Source organism: Scardinius erythrophthalmus, assembly GCF_964197995.2.
Source record: "Scardinius erythrophthalmus genome assembly, chromosome: 17".
Lineage (NCBI taxonomy): Eukaryota > Metazoa > Chordata > Actinopteri > Cypriniformes > Leuciscidae > Scardinius > Scardinius erythrophthalmus.
The window spans coordinates 22,846,218-22,870,052 of NC_138237.1; the positions used below are offsets into that span (position 1 = coordinate 22,846,218).

Consider the following 23,835-nt stretch of genomic DNA (forward strand, 5'->3'; position numbering starts at 1 on the left):
TTAATGTAATTTAAGTTGAAATGACTTAAACATCCAAGTTGATTGTACTTAAAAACTTTTCTTTTACAGTGAAATTTGATTTCTGTCCCTCCATTCAAATTCCATTCCACAATAAAAAAAGTTTATGAAGACATACTAAAAGTAATCCACATTTTATAAACACTGATAAATGCATATAGATAAGAGCTCATAAAATATGGTAAACAGAAGCTCAAACGTACCAATGAGGTTTGTTCAGTCATTTCTTATACGATCTCTTATACTTTCTGATGCTTTAAAGTTTTGGTTGGGTGGAGTTTCAATGGATGGACAAAAGTGATAAAAGATTAAAAAACATCTTCATTTGTGGTTTGAAGATGAAATAAATGAGAACAGAATTTACAGTTTTAGGTGAACTATCCCTTTAAAGTTCAGTTCCATCTACCTGATTGTCCATGATTTTCCACACTCATATTGAAAATGTCCTCATGACCATCGAAGATAAAACTGGCCAGGTTTGGGTCATGCTTCACTTTGCGTGTGATGATATTGATGGGCGATTGATTTGGACCTCCACACTTGTAAAAATATTTTTTCCACTCTGAAGGCCCTGGATGACACAAATGGAAAACACATTTTTCTAACTGTATACGTTCAACTGTTTAAGAACAAGGACTTTGCTTTAGTGATGACAATGCAAAAACTTGAGAGGTTTAGCCCCGGTTCTCACCTTCACATTTCCTGTCACAGGACTGGCTCTCGTAGCACCACTCACCTGGAACAGAGAAAAAAAAATAAAAAATAAAAACACTGTTCCATGGACCACTATTGGAAAGTATTTAAATCTGTGACTCGAAGCCAAGGTTCAGAGCGGTCTTATGAACCAGTTTTGATGGTGGTCATTAACTAAAAAATTTGTTTATTTTGTGGCCACATAAAGCCATGCTTTGATTCACAAAGTTGTTCCTGATAATCAGTGAGCTATCTAACAGAGTTCCCCTGATCACCAGGTTTGATCGAGAGCAGAACATGTGCTTGAATGCAAAGGCACCTTAAGTGATCTCATATTACACACAGTCCACTTGTGTACTTTCAACCCATTCAACTTGGTTTGCACAAAAAGAAAATTCTCTTATCATTTACTCACCTTAAGGTCGTTGCAAACACATGACTTTCTTTCTTCATCAAACACAAAAGAAGGTTTTTTTTTTTTTTTATGTTTCAGGTTTTTTTGCCCATATAATGAAAGTCAATGGGGACCAATGTTGTTGATTTTTGGACCCCAATTCCCTCTTTTTTAATATCCCCTTTTCTCAGTCATACAGGTTTGGAATAACATGAGTAAATAATGACAGAATTTTTATTTTTGGGTGAACTATCCCTTTAAAACTGGGTTATTTTAAGCTTTTCAATTCAATTTTAATTTTTTGTTTCCAAGTTAACATTTGTTCTTCATTGCAGTTAACAATGTTGCAAATAAAACTTCTGTTGAATTGAGAATGTGATGCTGGGTGTTAAGCATGAGAATGACAACATAAATACATGTATGTATTACTTCTGTCCTGTAAGTACTAGCATGTGAAATCTTAAGGAGACGGTGAACTTTGAAGAGGTCAGATAATATAAACGATATGCACAACACAAGGTGACCTCTGTTAAAAAATAACCTGTCTGGATTCAGTAACCCAAGATGCATTGCGGTACAGGCTAGATTAACCAGTGACAGAGCAAAATTACTGACATTCAGAGTAAATGTGCTGCAATACATAGCAACTTGAACTTGATATGTGCAAGCATCATATTAAAGTCCATATTATTATTTTTTTTTTATATTATTATCTGGAAGTGAGTTTACTAGTACGCCTAGTGCCTAAAAATGCACAAATATGCATACCTAAACAAAATTTGCATATGCCTCTACTTTTGAATCATAATTATTTTTAAACAGTCCACCTTCCCATACCTTAATGAATTACCCCACTTTTCATATAATTCTGACACCCCTGTGTTCTGCAATTTCAGGACAAGTGCTAATACAACAATATTGTACCTGATATATTCAAGTTCAAAACAAAGAAAAGACCCAAAGAAATTAATTATTTTACAGTTCAAGAATGCAACTGCATTCCACTCAAAGGACAAGGAGCAGGAGAATGAGAAGCTGTGATTCGACTCAAATTCTACCAGACATAATTTACCAGACAGGTAGAGAGTTGTTAATGCAGGGACTATTGTTTTGTAACAACAATGCAAACATTTAGCCTACAACAGTTTTCCCACAGTGGTTAAGCAATCTCAAGTCAACAGCTTTCAGTTAATGGACAGGACTTGCCACATAATTATGTGATAGATAATCATTACTATCTACAGTAGGTTATATGGCTTTGTTAGCTACATTGAAGCCCAAATTTTATCTTTTCTATAGTTCCGAATGTAAATTAGTAAATTAACTTTGACTTTAACTTGACTGTCGTTTTTGGCTCATTAATAGACAAGCCACATGTTCAAAAGTGTGCATTTATTTGGTGTTATTAATTAGCCATGCAGGCTGCAGATTCGCGGGATCGCGCCCGCTCTGTTCCGCGTGCACAGCCTTCTAATCTGGACTACTGGCCGGGTAAGTTTTTCCGAGCAGCTCCCTCTGCCAAACTTCGCCATCCTCTTTCACTTTTGCTGCAAACTGTTTATTCGCTTATGGGGAAAATCTGTTCACCTGCTAGAAGGCAAAATTGTGAAGGGATGGAAGTTATGTTTGCGCCATACAGGTACGAATCGCAACATAAAATGCTCTCCGACTTTTATAGCTATTCACTGACGTGACATCCTTCAATTTGGATTTTACTCGGTTCCTATAGCGTAGGCCTATTCAATTTCTAATTTTAACTGATGATCATTATTACTATGTATATAATAATAATAATAATAAAAAAAAACTTGACAGATGCGTAACCGAATAAAAATGGTTGGAATATGGAACTTGGTTTGAATTATTGACTTTATTATTTATTTAGCCTACTTGAAGGTGGTTTTTGCATGCAAGTGGCAGTGATGGGCTAAACTATTTATGTCGTTTAGATTTAAGATGATTATGTAATTTGTAATGACAATATGTGTCATTTAGAATAGGCCTATAAGCCTATGTGTCACGTGTGTTCTAGAAAAACGCTAATAGACGCATGTTTAGTGGTTGGCCATCTGACTTTTGGACTGCATGAAACTGTGAAATTAAACTGCATTATTGTTAATATCATGTTGATGTTTTAGCATGTTGATGACTATTTAAGTTGTGTTGGTTCCCAGATGTTTTATAGTAGCCTAGCCTACCATTTTAAAACCACACTTTATTATTAATGTAGGCTATAGTGTACAATAAAATTGTATCTTTATTTACACGTTGTAGCCTAATGAACAACTCACGATGTTAAAGTGTAGAATCAGTAACGTTCCGGTTCATTTCGAAATTCGAATCGAATATGTGAGGGAGACCGTTGTGTGAACTCGTAACAGCTCACATTCACATCATTGCAGCGCTGTTCATCATTGCTTACAGACAGGTATATCTGATGAAACATAATATGGATGGCGTTGCACAGTTTTCCAGACTGTCTAGATTTTAAACGGTTTTTGTGCATTTTTATTTTATCGTAATTTGGAGCCCTAAATGAATAATTATATTTCAAATAATTGTATAAAAGCTAGGCTATAGGCCACAAATGATACTCAAAATAAAAGTTTGCCCATACTGAATATTGTATTTTTACAATTTATTCTAAAAACTGTATCAAATAAGATTTAACTTTATTTAAAAATATATTATTTCTATGCAAGATACAAAAAAATGTAGTTGTATTTTGTCAGGCCAAAATTCAGCCTCTTCTGTTTTTCATAGATCAGTCATTCACTCAACTGTATTCAGCCATAGAGACAACCAGCCAGCCAAAGACATATACCGATAGATGAATAGATAGATAGATAGATAGATAGATAGATATTCTACCTTACCTGAGCAGAGCTTTAGAGCCAACAGAACAGATGAGAGAGAGAGAATGGACGTCATGACTACAATACCAATACAGTTCTCACTGCCTTGTGTGACAGGAACTATTTTTATACAGTCAGGGAAGGAAGGAGGAGAGAGGGAGAGAAAGTTTTACAGGTAAGAGGTGAAATGACAGGTGTAGGGCAGCAAACTAGGGCATTTGAGGCCCTTGATGAGGACATTAACTCTCACAATACAATATTTTTCCCTGAACTCTGAAGTGAATTTGCTTTATCTTACAGCCTGCAGAGGGCACTAGTGCCAAACAGAACCTTTTTATCATTCCTGTTTTAGGGCATGTAGTTTTAAGCACACTGTAGAGTTTGTATTTGAGGACAGGGCACATACATGCTTCAAAACCTCTGCAACACACATGAGGAGAAATGAATGCTCGCTTTCTCTGAGCGACATATATCCGTATAGAGGAAATCATCCCAGTCCCTCCAGGTGACTGAGACTAATTAAGCACGTGGGGTGTCAGGAAATGATTGGACGTTTTGACTCAAGTGACTCTTTTGAGAATGATGAACGATGAGGAACAAGACGGCCTATCTTGTTAACCATGTTTGTTGCTTTGACACTGAAATCAGTTAGCATGACAAAATCGTCTAATTAGAGATAAGGGAAAACAACAATGCTGCTATCATAAATCACCCCAGCCTTTTTCCGACATAATGAACGCACCTCTTCCCTCTCTCGTTCTTTGCCTCTTGCGATACCGTCTTGGTCTTTTAAAGATGGGAAGCATGTGCTGTAAATTAAATTAATGTTAGCCTCCTCTCAATCATTCATCATTCCAATAAAATGACTGGAGCTGTTGTACTGCATCGTTAAAATGGAGAGACCTATTAAAAAGTCATTAAAGTCAACTCAGCATGAAGGTCTGCCCTGTTGAGCTTTAGCCATGCAGCCAAGATGGAATGACTCCATTTTATGGACATCATATAGCACAAATGTGTGATTATGAGTGAATGAAGTGGAAGGTAAACAGTAGGACAGAGAATATATACTGTAGTGGCCCCCAGTTTTACAATAGCCCTATAAGAGTGAAAGATCTGTGATGCCTCATTGACTTGTGACTCATTGTGGGGAATCGTTACTAGACATCTAAAGTAAGAGAGATTCACTGTATTTGTTTTTAACATACTATACCTAAACACACACCTGCGGCTTTCACTTTGTTAGTATTCATAGTTTAGAGAAATTTTCAAATCACAAGGTTGCACAAATAATCCTTATCTGTCAGTTTGACTGTATGAGCTCAGCTGTAAACATTCCCTTCATGCTCTATTTTCAGACGTCAATGCTTTTAATTAATGTGACATGGTATCACAAGAAGATCTAATTAATTTCATTTACGATATATCCTATAAATACTTAACTGAAATGCACTTAGAATCTCTCGTTTTCCCCCCTAAATCCTCACGTCTCTGTAATTGTCTCCCTATTCCACTTCTAATTCCTACTAGCAGTGTTTACTGGAATGTTTCAGAAGCCGGTAAATAAAATATTTATTGTCTGTGTGTCAAAATGACGTAAATCACTTTGAAACATTATCACTCAATGTTCCAGTTATAATGAACGTTTTTGATTAAGGCAGCGTATGTTGCTACAAGCTATTTAGGTTATTCATGGTCTGTTGTAATTTGCTATTGCTTTTACACTTTAAAATTTACTTTTAATGTTTGATGGTTGAAGGGCGAGTAGAATAATGTCATCTGGTTATATCCAGTTTTTGTATCGTTCATAGAGCGATCCTTGCGCTGATTGTTTACAGTTTAACGGAAGTCGCTCCCATAATTTGGGCAAAAGCATCATGGGGTGTATGCACACAATGGTTTTTGGATGTAATGAAATGTACTATATTTGCTATACACATTTAAAGGGCACCTATTATGCCTCTTTTCACAAGATGTAAAATAAGTCTCTGATGTCCCCAGAGTGTGTATGTGAAGTTTTAGCTCAGAATACCCAACAGAGCATTTTTTACAGCATGTTTAAATTGTCACTTTTTGGGGATCAGAAAAACGCGCCTTTTTTGTGTGTATCCCTTTAAATGCAAATGAGCTGTTGCTGCCGGCACAGAGGGCGGAGCCTCACAAGCTCATGCTCAGTCAGGACAATCTCATCTCTCAGAGAATGATAATATCAAAACAGAAACTCGCAGTAGCAGTGTTCATTTCGACCTGGAGTCGGACAATAATGCCCACAGAGTCAGAGAATATATGCTGTATGGAAATAGAACAGGTAGGCTATAGTTTAGTTTAATTACGGTTATAACTTATTTGTCATCTGCTTTTATCCACTATTAATACAAGCCTGTTGTAGCGAACCACGTCCGAATGATGGCCAAAAATGTACTGTTGAGTTTATTGTACATCACACAAAAGATGAAGCTTCAGTTTTACTCCAGAAAATCACTGTAAGAGCTGAATAAACACAGTATAAGAAGTGCGCATTAAAGTCCCTTTCATTATCATCAACATACACAGCGAATTACACAAAACACTCGTTACAACTAACAGTAAACAAATAGGCACACCTTTTCAGGGGGTGCTTAATAAACTGGTAAACTTTATATATGTAAAACAAATCCTATGAACTGTAATAAAGTGCGCACAGTCCCTTTCTTTACTGCCGTGACTAGTACTGCACTGGAGACTATAAGTCCATCCTCGAGTAACAACGAGAGTAAATGACAACTGCCATGTTCATTCTTACATCCAACAACAAAACACCTCAATCACTTTAGACATCATTCTTGTCTACAGTTGCTCCGGTGTCGAAACAATGGCGGACTGTGTTTAGCTCACTCAGGGCGGGTCTATGCTAAAACTGCAGTGTCCTTCAACAGTGGTGGGAGGGGCTTGAGCAAAAGTACGTCACATTGCCCCGAATCTGAGAATGGCTTGTTCTGAGACAGTGCTTATGATTTTTGGGGATAAAAAAAAAAAGCACTGGGTGGATTTTTATCATTATATGGTGGTTGTGTACACACACTGCCAACACACATTTATATTCAAATACCATATAAAAGTGAATTTTGCATTATAGGTGCCCTTTAAAGCAAAACATGATTTGGCCAGTATTTCACTATATTTGTGAGAATGTTAAAATATTATTAGGCCCTCACAACAAGTATAGTCAAACTTATACTTGCACGTACAATTCACACAGGTAATGATTGTGATCCGTCAGTACTGAACAAACTACTGTATACACTTTCAGAAAAAAAAGCGCAAAAATTTGAACTACAATTGGTACAACAGCTTGCAACTGAGGCTATAACCTTAAAGGAGAACTCCGGTCAATTTTAACATTAAGCTCATTTTTTTGTACATTTGGAGTGCTGTCAATACAGAGAACAACGACAAAAATCGGTGTTGCCTACACCGAGTTATTCTATTTTTAAAATTTGCACCCTGTTGACTTCAATGGGCCAATATTTAAACCTGCTTTTAGCCTCTTAACATCCTTGATGTGTCATTACAAGTGCACAGAAAATGTGAGTGATTCCTTCTGAGTGAACACGAGTGAATCTGACTGCAGTAGATGTGAAAGATATGTATAAAAATGATGTTATTTAAGCCAGCGCAAATACCTGTGTTTACATCCTGTTTTCAGTTGAAGTCGAAAGTAATCGACTGTCGAGTTCACGCGCATTGGTTTAGTACCTATGATCACGCGCGTGAACTCGGCAATGTTTATGCCTAATGTATGGAAGCTTGTTTCCGCCACTGAATAATAAATAAATAATAATAATTGCTTTTTATCTCACAATTGTGAGTTTACATCTCGCAATACTGACTTTATTTCTCAGAATTGCGAGATATAAAGTCAGAATGCGTGAAATAAAGTTGCAATTGCGTGTTATAAAGTCAGAATTGCGAGATATAAAGTCAGAATTGCGTGTTATAAAGTCAGAATTCTGACTTTTTTTCTCGCAATTGTGACTTTATATCTCGCAATTCTGACATCTTTTCTCAGAATTGTGAGATATAAACTAACAATTGTGAGATATAAAGTCCAATTCTAAGGGGAAAAAAAGACGGACTTTTTTTTTTTTTACCTCAGAATAGTTTATATGTCACAATTCTGACTTTATAACACGCAATTGCGACTTTATATCATGCAATTCTGACTTTATATCTCCCAATTGCGACTTTATTTCTCAGAATTGCAACTTTATATCTCGCAATTGCAACTTTATTTCTCAGAATTGCAACTTTATATCTCGCAATTCTGACATCTTTTCTTAGAATTGTGAGATATAAACTCACAATTGTGAGATATAAAGTCCAATTCTAAGGGGGAAAAAAGACAGCCTTTTTTTTTTTTTTTTTACCTCAGAATAGTTTATCTCACAATTCTGACTTTATAAAAAGCAATTGCAACTTTATATCATGCAATTCTGACTTTATATCTCCCAATTGCGACTTTATTTATCACAATTCTGACTTCATATCTCGCAATTCTGAGAAAAAAAGTCACAATTCTGACTTGATATATTGCAATTGTGAGAAAAAAAGTCAGAATTGTGAGATAAAAAGTCGCAATTATTATTATTTATTTATTATTCAGTGGCGGAAACAAGCATCCATATTATGAGGTTTCTCAAATTTGATGGTAAACTGCCATTTCACTGCAAATGGCGGATCAGTTTGTTATTAGTAAACTCTAGCAGAGGTTATGCGCTTTGGCATTTTACAGCATATTTGACAAATATTGTACTTATTTCTGATACACCGTAAACCTGCTGCTTTTCTGCCTCACATCTCAGTCAGTCAATGAACCATCTAAAACTACCAATGCGCCATAACTAAAACAAATTCAAGTGACCTTTAGACAAAATTTTAGACACATTTGGTGATACTTATTTCTCAGTAAAATATTTTTTTTTTTAGGATATTTAGGAATTTATTTACTTCTTTCAACCACTTAATGCACAGCTTTTAATCTTTCATTATCTAAATGCATGCATACAACTATGCCTCCTTCACCAACTAGAAATCACTTTAGTAGATAGGATGTTATGCAAACACAGTCAGATGTGCCTCAATGTCTTTCCAGTGTGCAGTATTTTTCAGATTTATGAAGCAACCGCTGTATTATTCCAACCTGCATAGTTTAAAATGTTGCACTTATTGTATCTTTGCTACCAAATTTAGAAGATATATTCAGAAAATATATTTAAAAATATAAACGAAACATAATAAAATACTGGAAATTTTATTTCTCTCAAGTTTAAGCCTTTAAGGATGATCCTAAAAAGTGTTGAACAGTAGAGGGTGCTGTGGCTTTTCTGATAACAGAGAGCGGATCATACAGTAGGATAAGATTTCCTTTTGATGTCCATCTCCTCCTCAAATATGAGTAAAAATGAAATAAATAAAAGTTTGCAGCTTCAGTTTCGTAAGAGTGACATCATTCAGATGACATGAGTCAGTGCATTTCCTAATTGGAAAAAAGCTTAAGACCGGTACCAGGTTCATTATGTGATTCCATCTTAAGTCCTTTAATAAACAATTAACTGTGCAATAGAGTGGTTAATTTGATAAGAGGACGATAAACATTTTCATTTGTTTGGGTCGCCATTCATCAGGATCCCGCTGGGAGCCGCGGCAGAATGCAGAGTGAGTGATTTTCAAGGATCCCAAGAGGTCAGACATCAATCAGAGGCAAAGCCGAGCTACTCGTTGCAAGCGGCCTAATTGGTATACAGTAAGATCACCTGGAAGTGCTGCTGGCAATTCAAAGTCTTCAGTTTTGAAATAAAAGAGATTTGTATTAATTTCAAGCTCAGCTGCGTCTTGGAAATGGAACAGTTATTGGTTACACTTCGCTGAGAGTCATCGGGCAAATAGGCTTTCTGTTTTGTGTTAGAAGGTCTGATTACCTCCTTAGATGTTTTAATCCACTTTGAATGAGCCGTGAGGAAGGACGAGAACAGCCAGGGTCCTGACAAATCGTAGGTGCCCGTGTGCTGTAAGGATCCAAATCCATCTTAATTGAAACAAAAGCATCTTGAGATCATTATCCACATTGAAATATGGCTGCGATTTAAATGAACAATCAACAGCTCCTAAATAGTTATTAGGATCATTAGCATCAATACGCACCTGGCAAATATGATTACCCAGCAAATAAGAAATGTTTTTTTCTCAGTTCTGAGATCAGATTCTGTATACACACGCATCATGTCAGTTCTTGAAAGGACAAAATAGGCTGTACCTGGCTTTTTGTATTACCAGAATGCCATTCCGTCTTGCTCTCTCAGTCCCACACAGTCACCTCTCATAATAGCTCCCTGGAACAAAATAAACAAGCCACCACATGGCCTCTGCCAGGGTCATAAAATCATTTCCAATGGGTAAATGTTTATCATCTCCCTAGTTCTGCTGTGAGGTACTTAAATAAAACATTTCTTTGAAAATATGAATGTTTCATTGCTCCAGCGACATCTCTAACCCAAGGTTCAGAAGCTTTCAACTTTATGGAGGGCAAGGACACCTCATGGTGGAAGGCCCATTTTTTACATGCCTGAATTTATTAGTGACCACCGGTGATTTGGCAAGGCTGAGACAGGGAGAGTGAGAATGTTCATAGTCAAATCCTATGGAGACTCCTTCAGTTGTCAACTTTGCTTACCTTTTCAATGAATTACTAATAATTAAGTTATTTGTTTTTAACTTTTTGCACACGAAGGCACACCTTACACCCTTTAAACTGTCTAGATGTACAGATGCATAGGGGACCATTTTGTGTTCCTCAGAAAGCGCATCCAATATTCTGTAGAGTGCAACAATCAGGTTTTGGAAGTAAAATCCCATTCAGTTATTACAAATCCACAAGCAAATCATCAAAGCTCCACATGGAAAATAATAAAAAGTATGGTTCTGAACAGTACCAAATTAGGTTGCTGCGGCTTTTAACAATAGCAGAACCCTTTTGATGCTAAATAGAACCTAATTGATGCTAAATATCTTTTTATAAGGTTCCATAAAGAGCCATGCTTTAAAAGTTCTATAAAGGACCTTAATTGTGTTATAAATAACCTTTTAAGAATATTTATTTTCATTAATATTAGTATATTATTATCTTTAATTATTATTAATACTACTATTATTGATATTATTTTTATATATTATTTATTAATACTGTTTTTTAGTCCTCTATCTGCCTGGTCTTATATCTTGTTGCCTCTATTTGGGGTTTACATTAAAAAACAAAAACAAAAAAAACAGCATGTTGTGTCGATTAGATACATTTTTTTTTTTGGCAGATTGTAGCAAAAATGACAGTGCTCTAACAATAGTTATTAGCTGAATACATTAATAAATAACATTGACATTAAACACGATATAGATGTAATGAAGACCAAGTTCCAGTGAAATATCTTCACAATCCTGATGTCTTTATGCCCTTCATTATGTGTGTATTCTGAGTGGCAGTTTCTCTCTGCTGATAATGAGGTTATGATACAGCATCTGAAATACACAGTTGAGTTTAGAGTTACATTAGTGTCTCTTCCATTTGATTGTGCAAAAACAATTATGTTCATGAAGGCCAAAATTAGCAAAAATGGACAATATGAGCCGTGTTAAAAGGAAAAAGTAAAATATAAAAAAATATATATCATGGGATATCTTTAATGTTTTTTGTGACTGGGTATGTTTAGGCATAAAGTAATAATTAAAAAACAAAAAAACAATATGGATAATAAATTCCATATCTCTTACTTTGTGGAGAAGAGAAGATGAGTATCCTTAAAGGGGTCATATAATGCCATTTTTGTACAAGCTAATATGATTATTTAGGGTCTAAATTAAAAGTTTGTAATATACTTCAATTAAAAATTCTCATTAGTATTGTAAGAAAACACTAATTTTACCTGGTCAAAAACAGCTCTGTTTTCAGCACGCCGTTTGAGTGCATGTGTCTTTAAATGATAATGAGCTTTGCTCACCCCGCCCCTCTGTTCTGTGCGTACACCGTTTGTAACACAATAACACAATAACCATAACGCATCGTTCATTATAAACGTGGGATTATGAATTATATTGAGAACGTCGTACATAGAAAACATGCTGTAATGTACCATGAGTGTAAAAATAGCCGCATTCATCGTGAAGCGTGCAGCAAGCGATTTGCAAAGATTAATATAAAGATTAATATAAAGCTTAATAAAACGTTACACTCATTTCAGTTCTTCTGGAGGTGCAGCAGGAACACAAATAGTTGGTACCGATCCTTTTTTCAGGAGCAGCTTCTTAGCAAAACCAGCTTTATACTGACCCTCGTTTGTAAAGCAGTCTGGTGTGTGAAATGATTCACGCAAACATGAAAGCATTGACGTTGATCGTGGGGAATATTCCCTTCGAAAACAAACTCAGCCACTGCGTCTTCAGCGGCTCGGATTTAGGAACATCAAAATGACTGCTGTGTTCCTTATTACACTCAAGAACAGAACACCACAATCACTTAGACTCCATTCTCCTCATAGACAGTGCTCCAGCGTATCAACAATGACGCGCCGGTCTGCGCGGGCTATGATTGACAGCTCGCTCACCAGCGAGGGTGGGGCTGTGTTGAAACGCAACTGTCAATCAACAATAGTGGGAGGGGCGTCGATTTTGTGACGGTTGTGTATAATTTTATGATGGTTGTGTACAGGCACTGCCAACACACATTTCAGTACAATCAACTTGTAAAAGTGCATGTACCATTATATGACCCCTTTAACTAAACAGAGCTGCTCACACTTACATGTTCAGTTAAACTAAAAAGAAAAAGACATAATTGGTAGGAAACCAGTTACAATTTCTTGTAAGTTATAATTTATAGACATTTTAAGAAAGAAATAATTTACCTGTTGAGAGTATGTTGACACTCTGTGTAGTTGTATAGCTGAGCTCCAGAAGGCTTTGACAGTTACAGATTTGAAAAACAAAAAGGCGGGAGTAAGAACCCTAAACTCCAACACATAGAACCATTTCAGCATATATGCTGTACCTGAATATAGGGGGAGAAGATTAAACACAAAACTCGCTGATGTTTCCCCACTGCAAACTTCATTTGTAGATTTGTATTAGATCATTTGTATTATTGACAATAAACAACTTTTCAAAAACAGCATCATTCACATTCTTTCTGAAAACGTACACACATTTAACAGTTGGTCACATGTGCTGTTAATAATGTGTACTTCTAATCCATAACACTATTTAAACTGTACAAAAAATACAATTAGGTATTTTTAAGGCATTTTATAATTATCTGTTATTAATGCTCAAAATGGAGCTCTGAGCTCATGCACCTCTGAACTAATGAGCTTTAAAACATTTAAAACCTTTTTACACACATTCAAAATAGCGTGACTATAGTGCTGTCAATGTTTTACAGATTTAGGGATTTATAAAATGCATATTTCAATCTGTCACACACTCCCCTACAAAAATCAATGTCGTCTTGACATTACCATTCTCTTTTAACACAAGAGTCTTTCAGTCCCTTTTGTGTTCCACACAAGATTTTTGTAATGCAAGAGTTCTTTTAACTGTTCAGCATTTTAACAGTCCATGGATCATCCTGAACTTAATAGTTCACTTTCAGGAACAAAGTTTTTCAGAAAAAACAGTCCAGATGTGTCTCAAAGTGCAAAACTGAAGCAGCACGAAACAACAGTCCATATTGTCTTTGACTTTCAGGAGTTCAATATCCTCTCAAAACTACAGTCCATACAGCGAACAGTCAATAGTTTTCTCAATTTCAAAGTTCAATGACTGTTAAAGGCAATGTTCAGCCAAAACAGTCCATCATTTCTTAAGGTGCCAGACTGTAACAGTTTATCATGCAAAGAATCCTTAGGTTTCAAGTTCACAGTCTCATTGCAAGTTTAACAGTTCATGGTCCACATTTAGTGGACTCCATACACAAAAGGAAACTGATAATAGTATTGCTGAACAGGTGGAAACCATGTCGACAGACACTGTGAAGACACATGAGGTAAGTTTTGTTGTGGTGTCATAAGTCGGTGTACCAAGTTCATCATAGGTAAGTACTCTTGGTGGGTATCTTTTCCTTGTAGGCAGCTGGTAAGTTTGCTATCTTTCACCCTCTTGGCCACTTTCACCAGACGACATGGGAGAAAGAACTTGTTCATCAGCAGGCAAGTTAAACTCTTGTTCTGCACTGTCTGGCCCTGCAGGTGGCTCTTGACCATCTTGGTCTCTCTTTCCTGACGATATGGAAGCAGGAACTTGTTCCAGGATCTCATTTGGATGCTCGTCAGACTCTGATGTGAGTAGTGGGTCCAGACTTTCAGGTTCAACAACATGGTTTGGTTGAAAAACTTGTGTTGATACATAACGGCAGTCCAGTTCATCTTCACTCTCCTCATCAGACTCCACATAGTTAATTTTAGGCTTTTTCAGCTCTACTTTCTGTCTGACTTTTGAACGCAGAGTAGTTTCAAGAGGCAGGTGGTCACATGGCATTAATAAGTTGCGATGGAGGACTCTGGATCATCCCTTTCCTTTTTCTGGCTTAACTTCATAAATTGCTCACCACCCATCTGCCACACAACTATATGGATGCTATCTTCCAAGAAATTGCGAAGTTTACCAGGTCCTCCTCGTGGTGTTAGGTTCTTTACCAGGACACGACCACCTGGCTGCAATGTGGTACTCCTCACCTTGTTGTCAAAGTTCTTTTTGTTCTTTGCAGCAGATTTTTGAGCACACTCTCTTGCTATTTAGTATGCCTCTTCCATTCCATGTTTCCATTTCTGTACATACTCTTTCTGATAGAAAGGCAGAAAGGCATGTCGACAGGCAGCCTTGGAGACCTTCCATAGCATGTAAAAAGGAGAAAACCCTGTGACTTCAGAGCGGGTACAATTATAAGCATATACAGTAGCTTATTCAAGGAGTCTTTCCCGTTTGACTTTTGGCTTTCTGTGAGAGTTCGTAACATTTGTAGCAGTGTCCTGTTAAAACGCTTGGCTTGGCCATTGCCCTGTGGATGATACGTGAATCACAATACGTCGATGATATGTCGTTCTGGAGCCTGTGATGACGCAATACTTTTGGACCTGTTCATATAACTGATTCTCAAAGTCTCCAACTTGATCATGGTGGATGTGCAAAGGGAAGACAAATTTTAAGGCGAAATCATTGAAGATACGATCCGCAGCTGTTTTACCTGATTTGGAAGTAGTGCCGTATGCTTGGGCAAATCGGGTGAAATGGTCTACTACCATCAGTATATACTCAAAACCTCCTTTGCAGCGGTCTAAGTGGAGAAAGTCAGTAGAGATCAATTCAAATGGCTGGGTCGTAATAATGTTTGTCAGTGGGGCTCTTGTCACATAACAGCTTTTTCTGTTTTAGGCATCTGCATATTTTTGTGACATAGTGCTCAATGTCTGCCTGCATATATGGCTGAAAGAAACGTTCAGGAATGAGTGAGAGAGTGCAATCTGTAGCTTGATGGCCCATTTCATCGTGAAGCTCTTGCAAGACTGTTTCTTTATATTTCTCTGGCAGGATCAACTGTGTGCGGGTGGAAGTGGTTCGGCAAAGGATACTATCCTTATTAATGGTAAGTTTTCCCCGTTCACGAAACAGGCATTTTGTTTTTATACTGTATGTCTTTACTTGTTTCACTTGTGGTTTTGTTCCAGACAGCTTGCATTGATATACAGGACTAATATCCTGGTCATTCATTTGAGCTTCTCTGATCTTATTTACAGTCAAATGAATTATTGTCGGAGCTGCTGGACCGGCTTCAATTGATGAACAGTTCGTTGAGACTGACAATGGAATGCTGGGTCCTTCTTGAGCTTCTACAGTCTGAATTGTTGCACCTATTACATCTGACGACAACTCCTCAGAGCACTCTTTCAATAGCCGCTTTCCGACCAAGTAGTTACAGGAACTTTGTTTTAGGAACTGTCCACTTCTAAACAGTTCTAAGAACTACTCTCCCCCAAACTCGGTTTTGCTGTTTGCGTTCGCACTGGCCAAGTGTCCATAGGAACTGGTAGGAGGGGTAAGGGAGTGACGCAAGCACGGTGACTTTTATTTTGACGGCGCGACGGACCTTTATTTTGGCGGTGCTGAGAACGCCAGAGCAAACAATGCTCGCATTCTCTGTGTTTATTAGTTAGCAATCTGTCTAACAGTACTGTTTAATATCTTATTAGATAGAACTGTTATAGAAAGTAGACAGTATATGAAAAAAAGGTATTAGCCTAACTTTATGCTGTGTGGTTGATGTCCAGTGTTGCTAGCTGGGAAGATAAACATAATCATGTTTGGCCCCCTCAAAGTTGCGTTGGATTTTCTCTTCAGCATAAAGGTTTAGAGACCCATCTATCACTGTTTTCCATGTTTGTATAGTTAGCTTATGGAGTAAATATACTGACCACTTCAAAGCGAGAAATTCAAGCTTGCCTTGAGTGAAGGTGGTAGTTTTTCTCAGCAGCAGATAGAGTACGGGTTCCATAGGCAAACACACAAAGTTTTCCTTTTTGATTCTGGTACAATACTGCACCCAAGCCTTGAGCTGACGCATCTGTATGCAGGACAAAATGTTGTGAAAAGTCAGGGAAGGCTAATATATTGGGCTGGAGCAAGCAGTCAATTACTTGTTCAAGAGTGCTCTGATCAGTCCAGGTAATGGGCTTACTTGATGGAACAGTTTTTATGCATTTCTTCTTTGATTTTCTCTGATTGTCTCTTATGTGAACATTATCTTCTGGGGTACTTTTTAACAGGTCATACAAAGGACTAGCGATGCGAGAGAAATCTTTAATGTACTGTCTGTAGTAGCTAAGTAGACCAGTAATTCTCCTCAGCTCACCAATATTCTTTGGTTGTTTGTCTTTCGGGGATCTGACAGCGTCTGTGTCTGCAGGATCAACTTTACTTCCCTCGGCGGAGACTATTCTACCCAGGTAGCGGAGATCAGGTTTGAAAAGCTCACACTTACTTGGTTTGAGCTTGATGCCATGTTCTTTAAGCCGTTGCAGCACTTTCCTTACATACTGGACGTGGTTCTCAAAGTTCTTACTAAACACCAATGCTTCATCAAGGTATGAAATGCATGTCTCATCTCACAGGTCTTCAAAGCACTCTTCCATACATTGCTGGAAGGCTGCTGGAGCATTCATCAGCCCGAAAGGAATACGCACCCATTCATATAGGCCCCAGGGGGTCACAAAGGCTGTTAGGTGTTTACTTACTTTTGACATGAACCCCTGGTGGTAGGCCTTACCTTGATCTAATGATGAGAACCAAGAATTGCCACCCAGGCAGTCCATGATGTCCTGCACCCTTGGAATTGGTTGTCTATCTGGGTGAGTCTTTCTGTTCAGGTCCCTATAATCAACACAATTGGAGATGAGTGTGAGGAGTTAGATTTTTCAATCCAGCCTTGTGCTATGAGGTCATGCAAATATTCTTTCATCTCACGATACAGAGGTTTTGGCTCAGACATATAAGTGTGACTGACTGGCTCATCATCTTTAAGTGAGATATTCAGTTCTGGTACACCCAATGTCATTGACTTAGAAAATGAATAGCACTCTTCTCTTAGCATTTGTTGTACTATCTGTCTCTGGTGGTTACTCAGGTGGCTGACATCGACTGGCGGGTCCCATACCTCGGTACTGGTGTGGTCGCAACAGTTATCTGCAGTCTGGATGTGACATACCCCAACAGAGGTAGGGTTTGATGGTACCTCAAACATACTAGCAGGTAAGACATTCTTGACAAACTGTACTGTACCAATCAGAGTCTGGCCCATCAGAGTTACATCATGATCAGTGTCATTGTACACCTCAATCGTGATATTTGTTGGAGCCTCTTTTTTTAGCCTCACTAAACTTTCGGTGAATTCAAGCCCATCCGGCCACCGGGGATTCACATCAGGTTCAAAAAGGAGTGTGCTGTCCTCTTTAACTGGCTACATGTACACTCTGCCTGAGACCTGCACAGTACTAAGTTTAAGGATGTTCACATGCCCTTTGGTGGTCTTTACTGTGTATTCACATGAGCTCTCTGCACTCACGAGTTGAATGAATGCCTGGACTTTGCTTCTCTTTAGGCTGGGAAATGCGGCTTTTACTGTTCTCTCAAGTAGGTTTTTGTTTTCAGTGTTTGGTTGTGCTTGTTCAATGGAGCTCACAATTTGTTCTATCACATTGAAACCGATGATAGGGTGAGAGAGATTTTGAGCCCTGGCTACAAGCATTGGCATGACAAATTCAGCTATGTGAGATGCCTGTGATGATAATCTGAATGCCACTTCAACATATACCAATATAGGGGATATCAATGCCGTTGGCAGCCACAAGGTTCAACGTATGTGGAGCCTCAAGAATGTTGGAAACATCTCTCAATGGGACTTCTGGTAAGTATATCTGTTTCCACACTTCATCAATGACACATACCTGAGAGCCAGTGTCCCACAGTGCTTGAATTCGATGGCCATGTAGGTAACATTCAACAAGACATTGCCTCACAACTAATGATGTCACTGGAGATTGCTGGTTAACTTGTGTGCTGCAGGGGGCGTGAGCACTCATCGTCAAGTAGGGATTCGACGCTATTCTTGGTAAATAGATACAAGTTTGCTTGTGTGCAGCCCAATGGTGAGTTTGGCAGATAGTAGAACAATACAGTACCTTTTTACATTGTAAACACAGTTTCATCTGCTTATCGGTCCTTCCACAGGCTGCACATCTTTGGGACTGGTCAGTCGATCCGGTTACTCCCTGTCCCACTCTCCATTTAAAGGACTCTCTCTTGACGGCTTAATGCCATGAATTCTGCATCCTGCTTGGAAGTGCTCACCACTGCCACATCTAAAACAATGCATGCAACGGTCCTCTGTTCTTTGCTGCTGACAATTGAAGCATTTTCTTGCTTGGGAACGAGAAGTTGGTGCATAATATTGTCGAGGCATATTCTGGGGTTGGAATTGAGTATTCACTCTCGTGTGGTTAGCACCCGTTGATGCCCAATATGGCTGCACTTGACCCTGAACACTTTCTCTGTCGGAAGCTCTCCGTGCAGGAATGGGACATTGTGATGAAGCAAAAGCTGGTTGTTGCAACGATTCTCTGATTTGAGCTATTTCCACACTGAGGGCCCTATTTTAACGATCTGAAACGCAAGTGTCAAAGCGCAAAGCGCAAGTAACTTTGTGGGCGGGTCTTGGCGCTGTTGCTATTTTCCCGGCGGGATAAATTACTCTTGCGCCAGGCGCAAATCTAAAATGGGTTGGTCTGAAGTAGCTTCATTATTCATAGGTGTGGTTTGGGCGTAACGTGAAATAAACCAATCAGAGCGTCATCTCACATTCCCTTTAAGAGCAGACGCGTTTGTTCTAAAGCGGATTCCTATTGTAACGGCGGATTTGCCAGGCGCGCGCCAGGAGCGGTTCACAGCCAAGGAGAGCAACGCTCTCGTCAGGGACGTTGGGGATGGAGAAACCCACCCAAATTAACTTCGGTTAAAAAGGCATATGATAATTTGGGTAAATGTGTAAGCTAGATGTATGCTTCTATCTATCTATCTATCTATCTATCTATCTATCTATCTATCTATCTATCTATCTATCTATCTATCTATCTATCTATCTATCTATCTATCTATCTATCTATCTATCTATCTATCGTAATAATGTAGGCTATGATTTGCAAAAATGAAAACTGCTGCTTCTGTGTAGATGAGAGAATCAAAGTGCATTCGCGTTGTGCACACGCTACATTGATTATGGCCAAGCATGCGCCCTTAAAATAGCATATTAATAACATGTGCAACGCGCCACTGACTTTAAACCATTTTTTCCTGGTTAGTAGCGCAATTGTTTTCTAAACCTGCAAAATAGCATGAAGGAACGTTTGCGCTGGAACACGCCTCCTCTTTGCGCTGAACCGCCCCGGGGAGCGCAAGTGTATTTCTTAGTTAACCGACGTGCTTCTGTGGAGGGAAAAGCGCGCTTTGCGCGAGTGCAAAATAGGAATGATACATGCGTCGGTGTACAAAGTCAATTGCGCTGGGTGCAAGATAGGGCCCTCAGTGTTTTTAGTGAAGCTACATCCGTTTTCAGTTCTTTCAGTGCTGTCAGCACGTCGGAAGATGGTTTTGGTGCAATTTGAGTCAAACTGGGTTTCTTATCAGGGGTTCCACCACTAGACTTAGACACATGGACAACAGTGGTTGTGTGCTGCACATTGGTTTTCTTTTGTCTTTCTGCCTCAATAGGACAAGCAATGTTTCATTTTTCCAACAGAGCCTCGTCTGTGGTTTTGGTGTCGAGAAGGAGGGGCTGCATGTCTACTTTAATGCTGTCACTTTGGAGACCGGTGAGTACAGTATTTAAGAACATGCTTTGAACTAACGCTGGATCATATTTGAGGCCTGATTCTGCTTCTTGGAATGCAAACAAGATTTTTTGGCGCAGGTCAAGAACACTCTGCGATGTTTCTTTGTTCGCTTGGCATTCAGAGGTGAGTTGCTTATAAAGTTCAGTTGCACTTTTCACTTGGAAGTGAGAGCGCAGAATTTCCTTCTAAATAGATTTGTAACTGTAAGCCTGGAGAAATGGCACGAATTACTGCATCAACAATCTCACACTCTTGGTAGCCTCTGCTCAGACCATTCTCAATCTGGTGTGCCAAACTTGAAAAAGTAAATTTCTCTTTTTGACCTGGGTCACCAATTTGTCCAGAAATTTTGAATTCTCAGCGCCAAGGTGGACTAGAGAGTTGAACATTCACTAAATTTTAGGGGTGTGCAGCTATTTGTAGTTGAGGCTGGACAATGCTTTGTTTTGTGATCACTTCTTCCAATTGTTGAATTTCACAACATTTTTGTGTCATTGCGCTTTTTGGCTCATCAAATTCCCTTTGTAATCTATCTTTTTCTGTGATTTTGCTTTGTCCTGTTAGCTAATTTTCAGTGACTGTATTCACTTCTAAAATTTTATCTCTCAGGCCTAACAGTACGACATGCCACCATCTTCTAGCTCCGTTATGTCTTCTTCGAGATGTTGAAGGATATGAGAGATCTGAGACATGCGGGAACTCTTTCCACTCCTCTGTTGATCTGGGTTGTTTTAGGGGATGTACTGTATCAGGAGCCATCTGCCAGGTAAGTGACAACTGCTCTCCGAAGAGTGAATCCCAGTGGTGCCTTCAAAATGTTGTACCCCTGAATAGAGGGGGAGAAGATTAAACTCAAAACTCGCTGATGTTTCCCCACTGTGAACTTTATGTGGAATCAATTGTAGCAATTGACAATAAACAACTTTTCAAAAACAGCATCATTCACATTCTTTCTGAAAACGTACACACATTTAACAGTTGGTCACATGTACTGTTAATAATGCGCACTTCTAATCCATAACACTATTTAAAGTGTACAAAAATACAATTAAGTATTTTTAAGGCATTTTATAATTATCTGGATATCAACTCCTTAGATGGATACATATTCTAAATATGTAATAAATACACTCTTTTAAGTAATTGTTTTATCAGAAAATGAATAGATCTCTAAAATTCTCTTTCTCATTAACTTTTCACATTTACATTTCTAACACTCAAAATGGAGCTCTGAGCTCATGCACCCCAGAACCAATGAGGTAATCATTATACAACATTAAATTACCAAATCATTGGAATTAATACCTGAACAGAGGGGGAGAAGATTAAATACAAAACTCGCTGATGTTTCCCCACTGCTAACTTTATGTGGAACGGAAAAACCACGTGAGTTCTCCCCCTAGTGTTCAACAAGACAAGGGTAATCGATTGCACATTGCATTGTGCCAAACTAATAGATCGCAGATGAACCCAAAATTACATACAAATTAATAATTTACATTTTATAAACTTTTTTACACACATTCAAAATAGTGTGACTATAGTGCTATAGTCTACTGATAGTCACGTAAAAAGGGTTCTTCAGGGCGATACAGTTCTAAATAGAACCGTTACTATGTGTAAAGAACCTTTAAAGAACCATCTTTTTTTAGAGTGAGGGTATAGCATACAAAAGTGTATAAAAGTATAGACCTTGAGCAGCGCCGCCATGACAATATTACAGCAAGGCTGTGAAAAGCTGTATAAAGCTGCTAGATCACTTATAATTTATCACAGCTCATGTTGTCTGGAGTTTTTTGTCTACTGAAATTTCTTGGAAAGAGTCAGCAGAACAATCCAAAAACACTAGCCTGACTTCGTCATACTCATATTCTAGTCAGAATGTGAGTCTGATACTGCTTCATAGGGCTTTGATTATGGGGCGTGTCTCAACCGAACCAGGAAAAAAAACCTCTGCACTCAATTGGATAGACCTACAACCAATCAGAGCAACGGAGTAAATGACGCATGTTCTTCATTCATATTTTCTACCAACAAAATGTTGCAGCTCTCTGTTCCTCTTTTAAAATGAATGCGCTGTGGATATCTTCTATAACAGACGCGATGGCGGAATCTACACATGATGTTTCATAAACAAAGTTCGGGAGGAGCACGTACAAATAATCAATCCAATATCAACTTGTCATCAAACAATACCATGTCTAACGTTACCCTTTCTATCAGCATGAGGAAGCATATTCACTCTGTCAACTTACCTAACACTCCTTGACAGTTTTTCAGCATCCCTCTACCACCCCGAATCCTCACTCTTGCCTTGGCTTGTTCTCTCACAACCAGGAACACGGGGGGAGTATGGCTACCGAGCCCACAGCCCTCTCCTCGGACAGCAAGTCATATACGCATTTATTCTATCTTACTTATTTGTGTGAACTCGTTAAATCTCATATACGCATTTATTCTATCTGACTTATTTGTAAGTGTGAACTCGTGAAATCTCAATTCTCCAGCGGCAGTCATCTTTGTTGTAAACTAATTCAACCCAACCGCTCTTTGATGGCGTGGGTGATTACGTAACCGCAGATCATCTGTCCATCATCGATTAAAGCCCGCCCTGGCAATTTGATTGGCTCGGCCTTCTGGGAGCCGGGCATAATTACTCCTCAACGGATCGAGTCCAGACCGAACTTCCCGACCAAAAAATGTTGTGGGCGGGGTTCGGGCTGGCACCCAGGCTACAAAAACACATTAAATAACAGTACAATCCACTGAAGAGATGTGTGCCTATCCCTCACAGTCTCGCTTTCATTCCTGGTAAAAATAAAGAAGATGCAAAAATGGCTCTGCTGTGAATAAGGGATATATAATGCTCTTCAGCTGCAGTGTGTTTGCGAGGAGAGAAAGGAAAAACTGTTCAGATTGACAGTGCTATTGCTTCACCTCATGCGTCCTTTCCAGACAAGGACAGACAGACAAGCAGGAATCAACAACACGCTTGGTTTTGGACACGTTATGGCATGGTTCATGAAGAAACAGATAACAGCCTTTGGAGTTCATTCAGGTACTTTTTCAGAGAACTGCCCTATTTGAAACTGTCACTTAGGTTCTTTAGATGCTTCTTTCAGTGTGGTTGTGATCTGAGGAACCCCAAATTGTGCCTGAAGTATCTTTTTTTTTTACAGTGTACCGAGAGAGTACTTCTCAGAGATTTATTCCCTTTATAATATTCCTATTCATTATCAACTTCAAAATTGATTGATCAATTTGTTATTGTTCTCCAACAATGGATTGCATATACACCAATTTCTTGAAGCCAGTGCCATCAGGGAATGAACAGCGCAGCACAATCCATCACCCTCCAGAGTAACACCTATCCCATCATACCTTTCACCCTCCCAATCTGTATAGGCCTAGATATTCTTCA

At 38.5% G+C, this 23,835-nt stretch overlaps 1 protein-coding gene across 1 annotated transcript in view; it reads right to left on the minus strand.

Annotated features, from left to right (window-relative positions):
• ca4c (carbonic anhydrase IV c) overlaps positions 1–4,036 on the minus strand; it is a gene marked incomplete at its 5' end in the record, with an annotated part of 5,092 nt that extends 1,056 nt beyond the window's left edge. Inside the window, 3 exon segments of the mRNA XM_081391477.1 lie at positions 425–589; positions 710–754; positions 3,982–4,036. Of these exon segments, the coding sequence (XP_081247603.1) occupies positions 425–589; positions 710–754; positions 3,982–4,036 (265 nt within the window).
• Between the last annotated feature and the right edge of the window lie 19,799 nt (positions 4,037–23,835).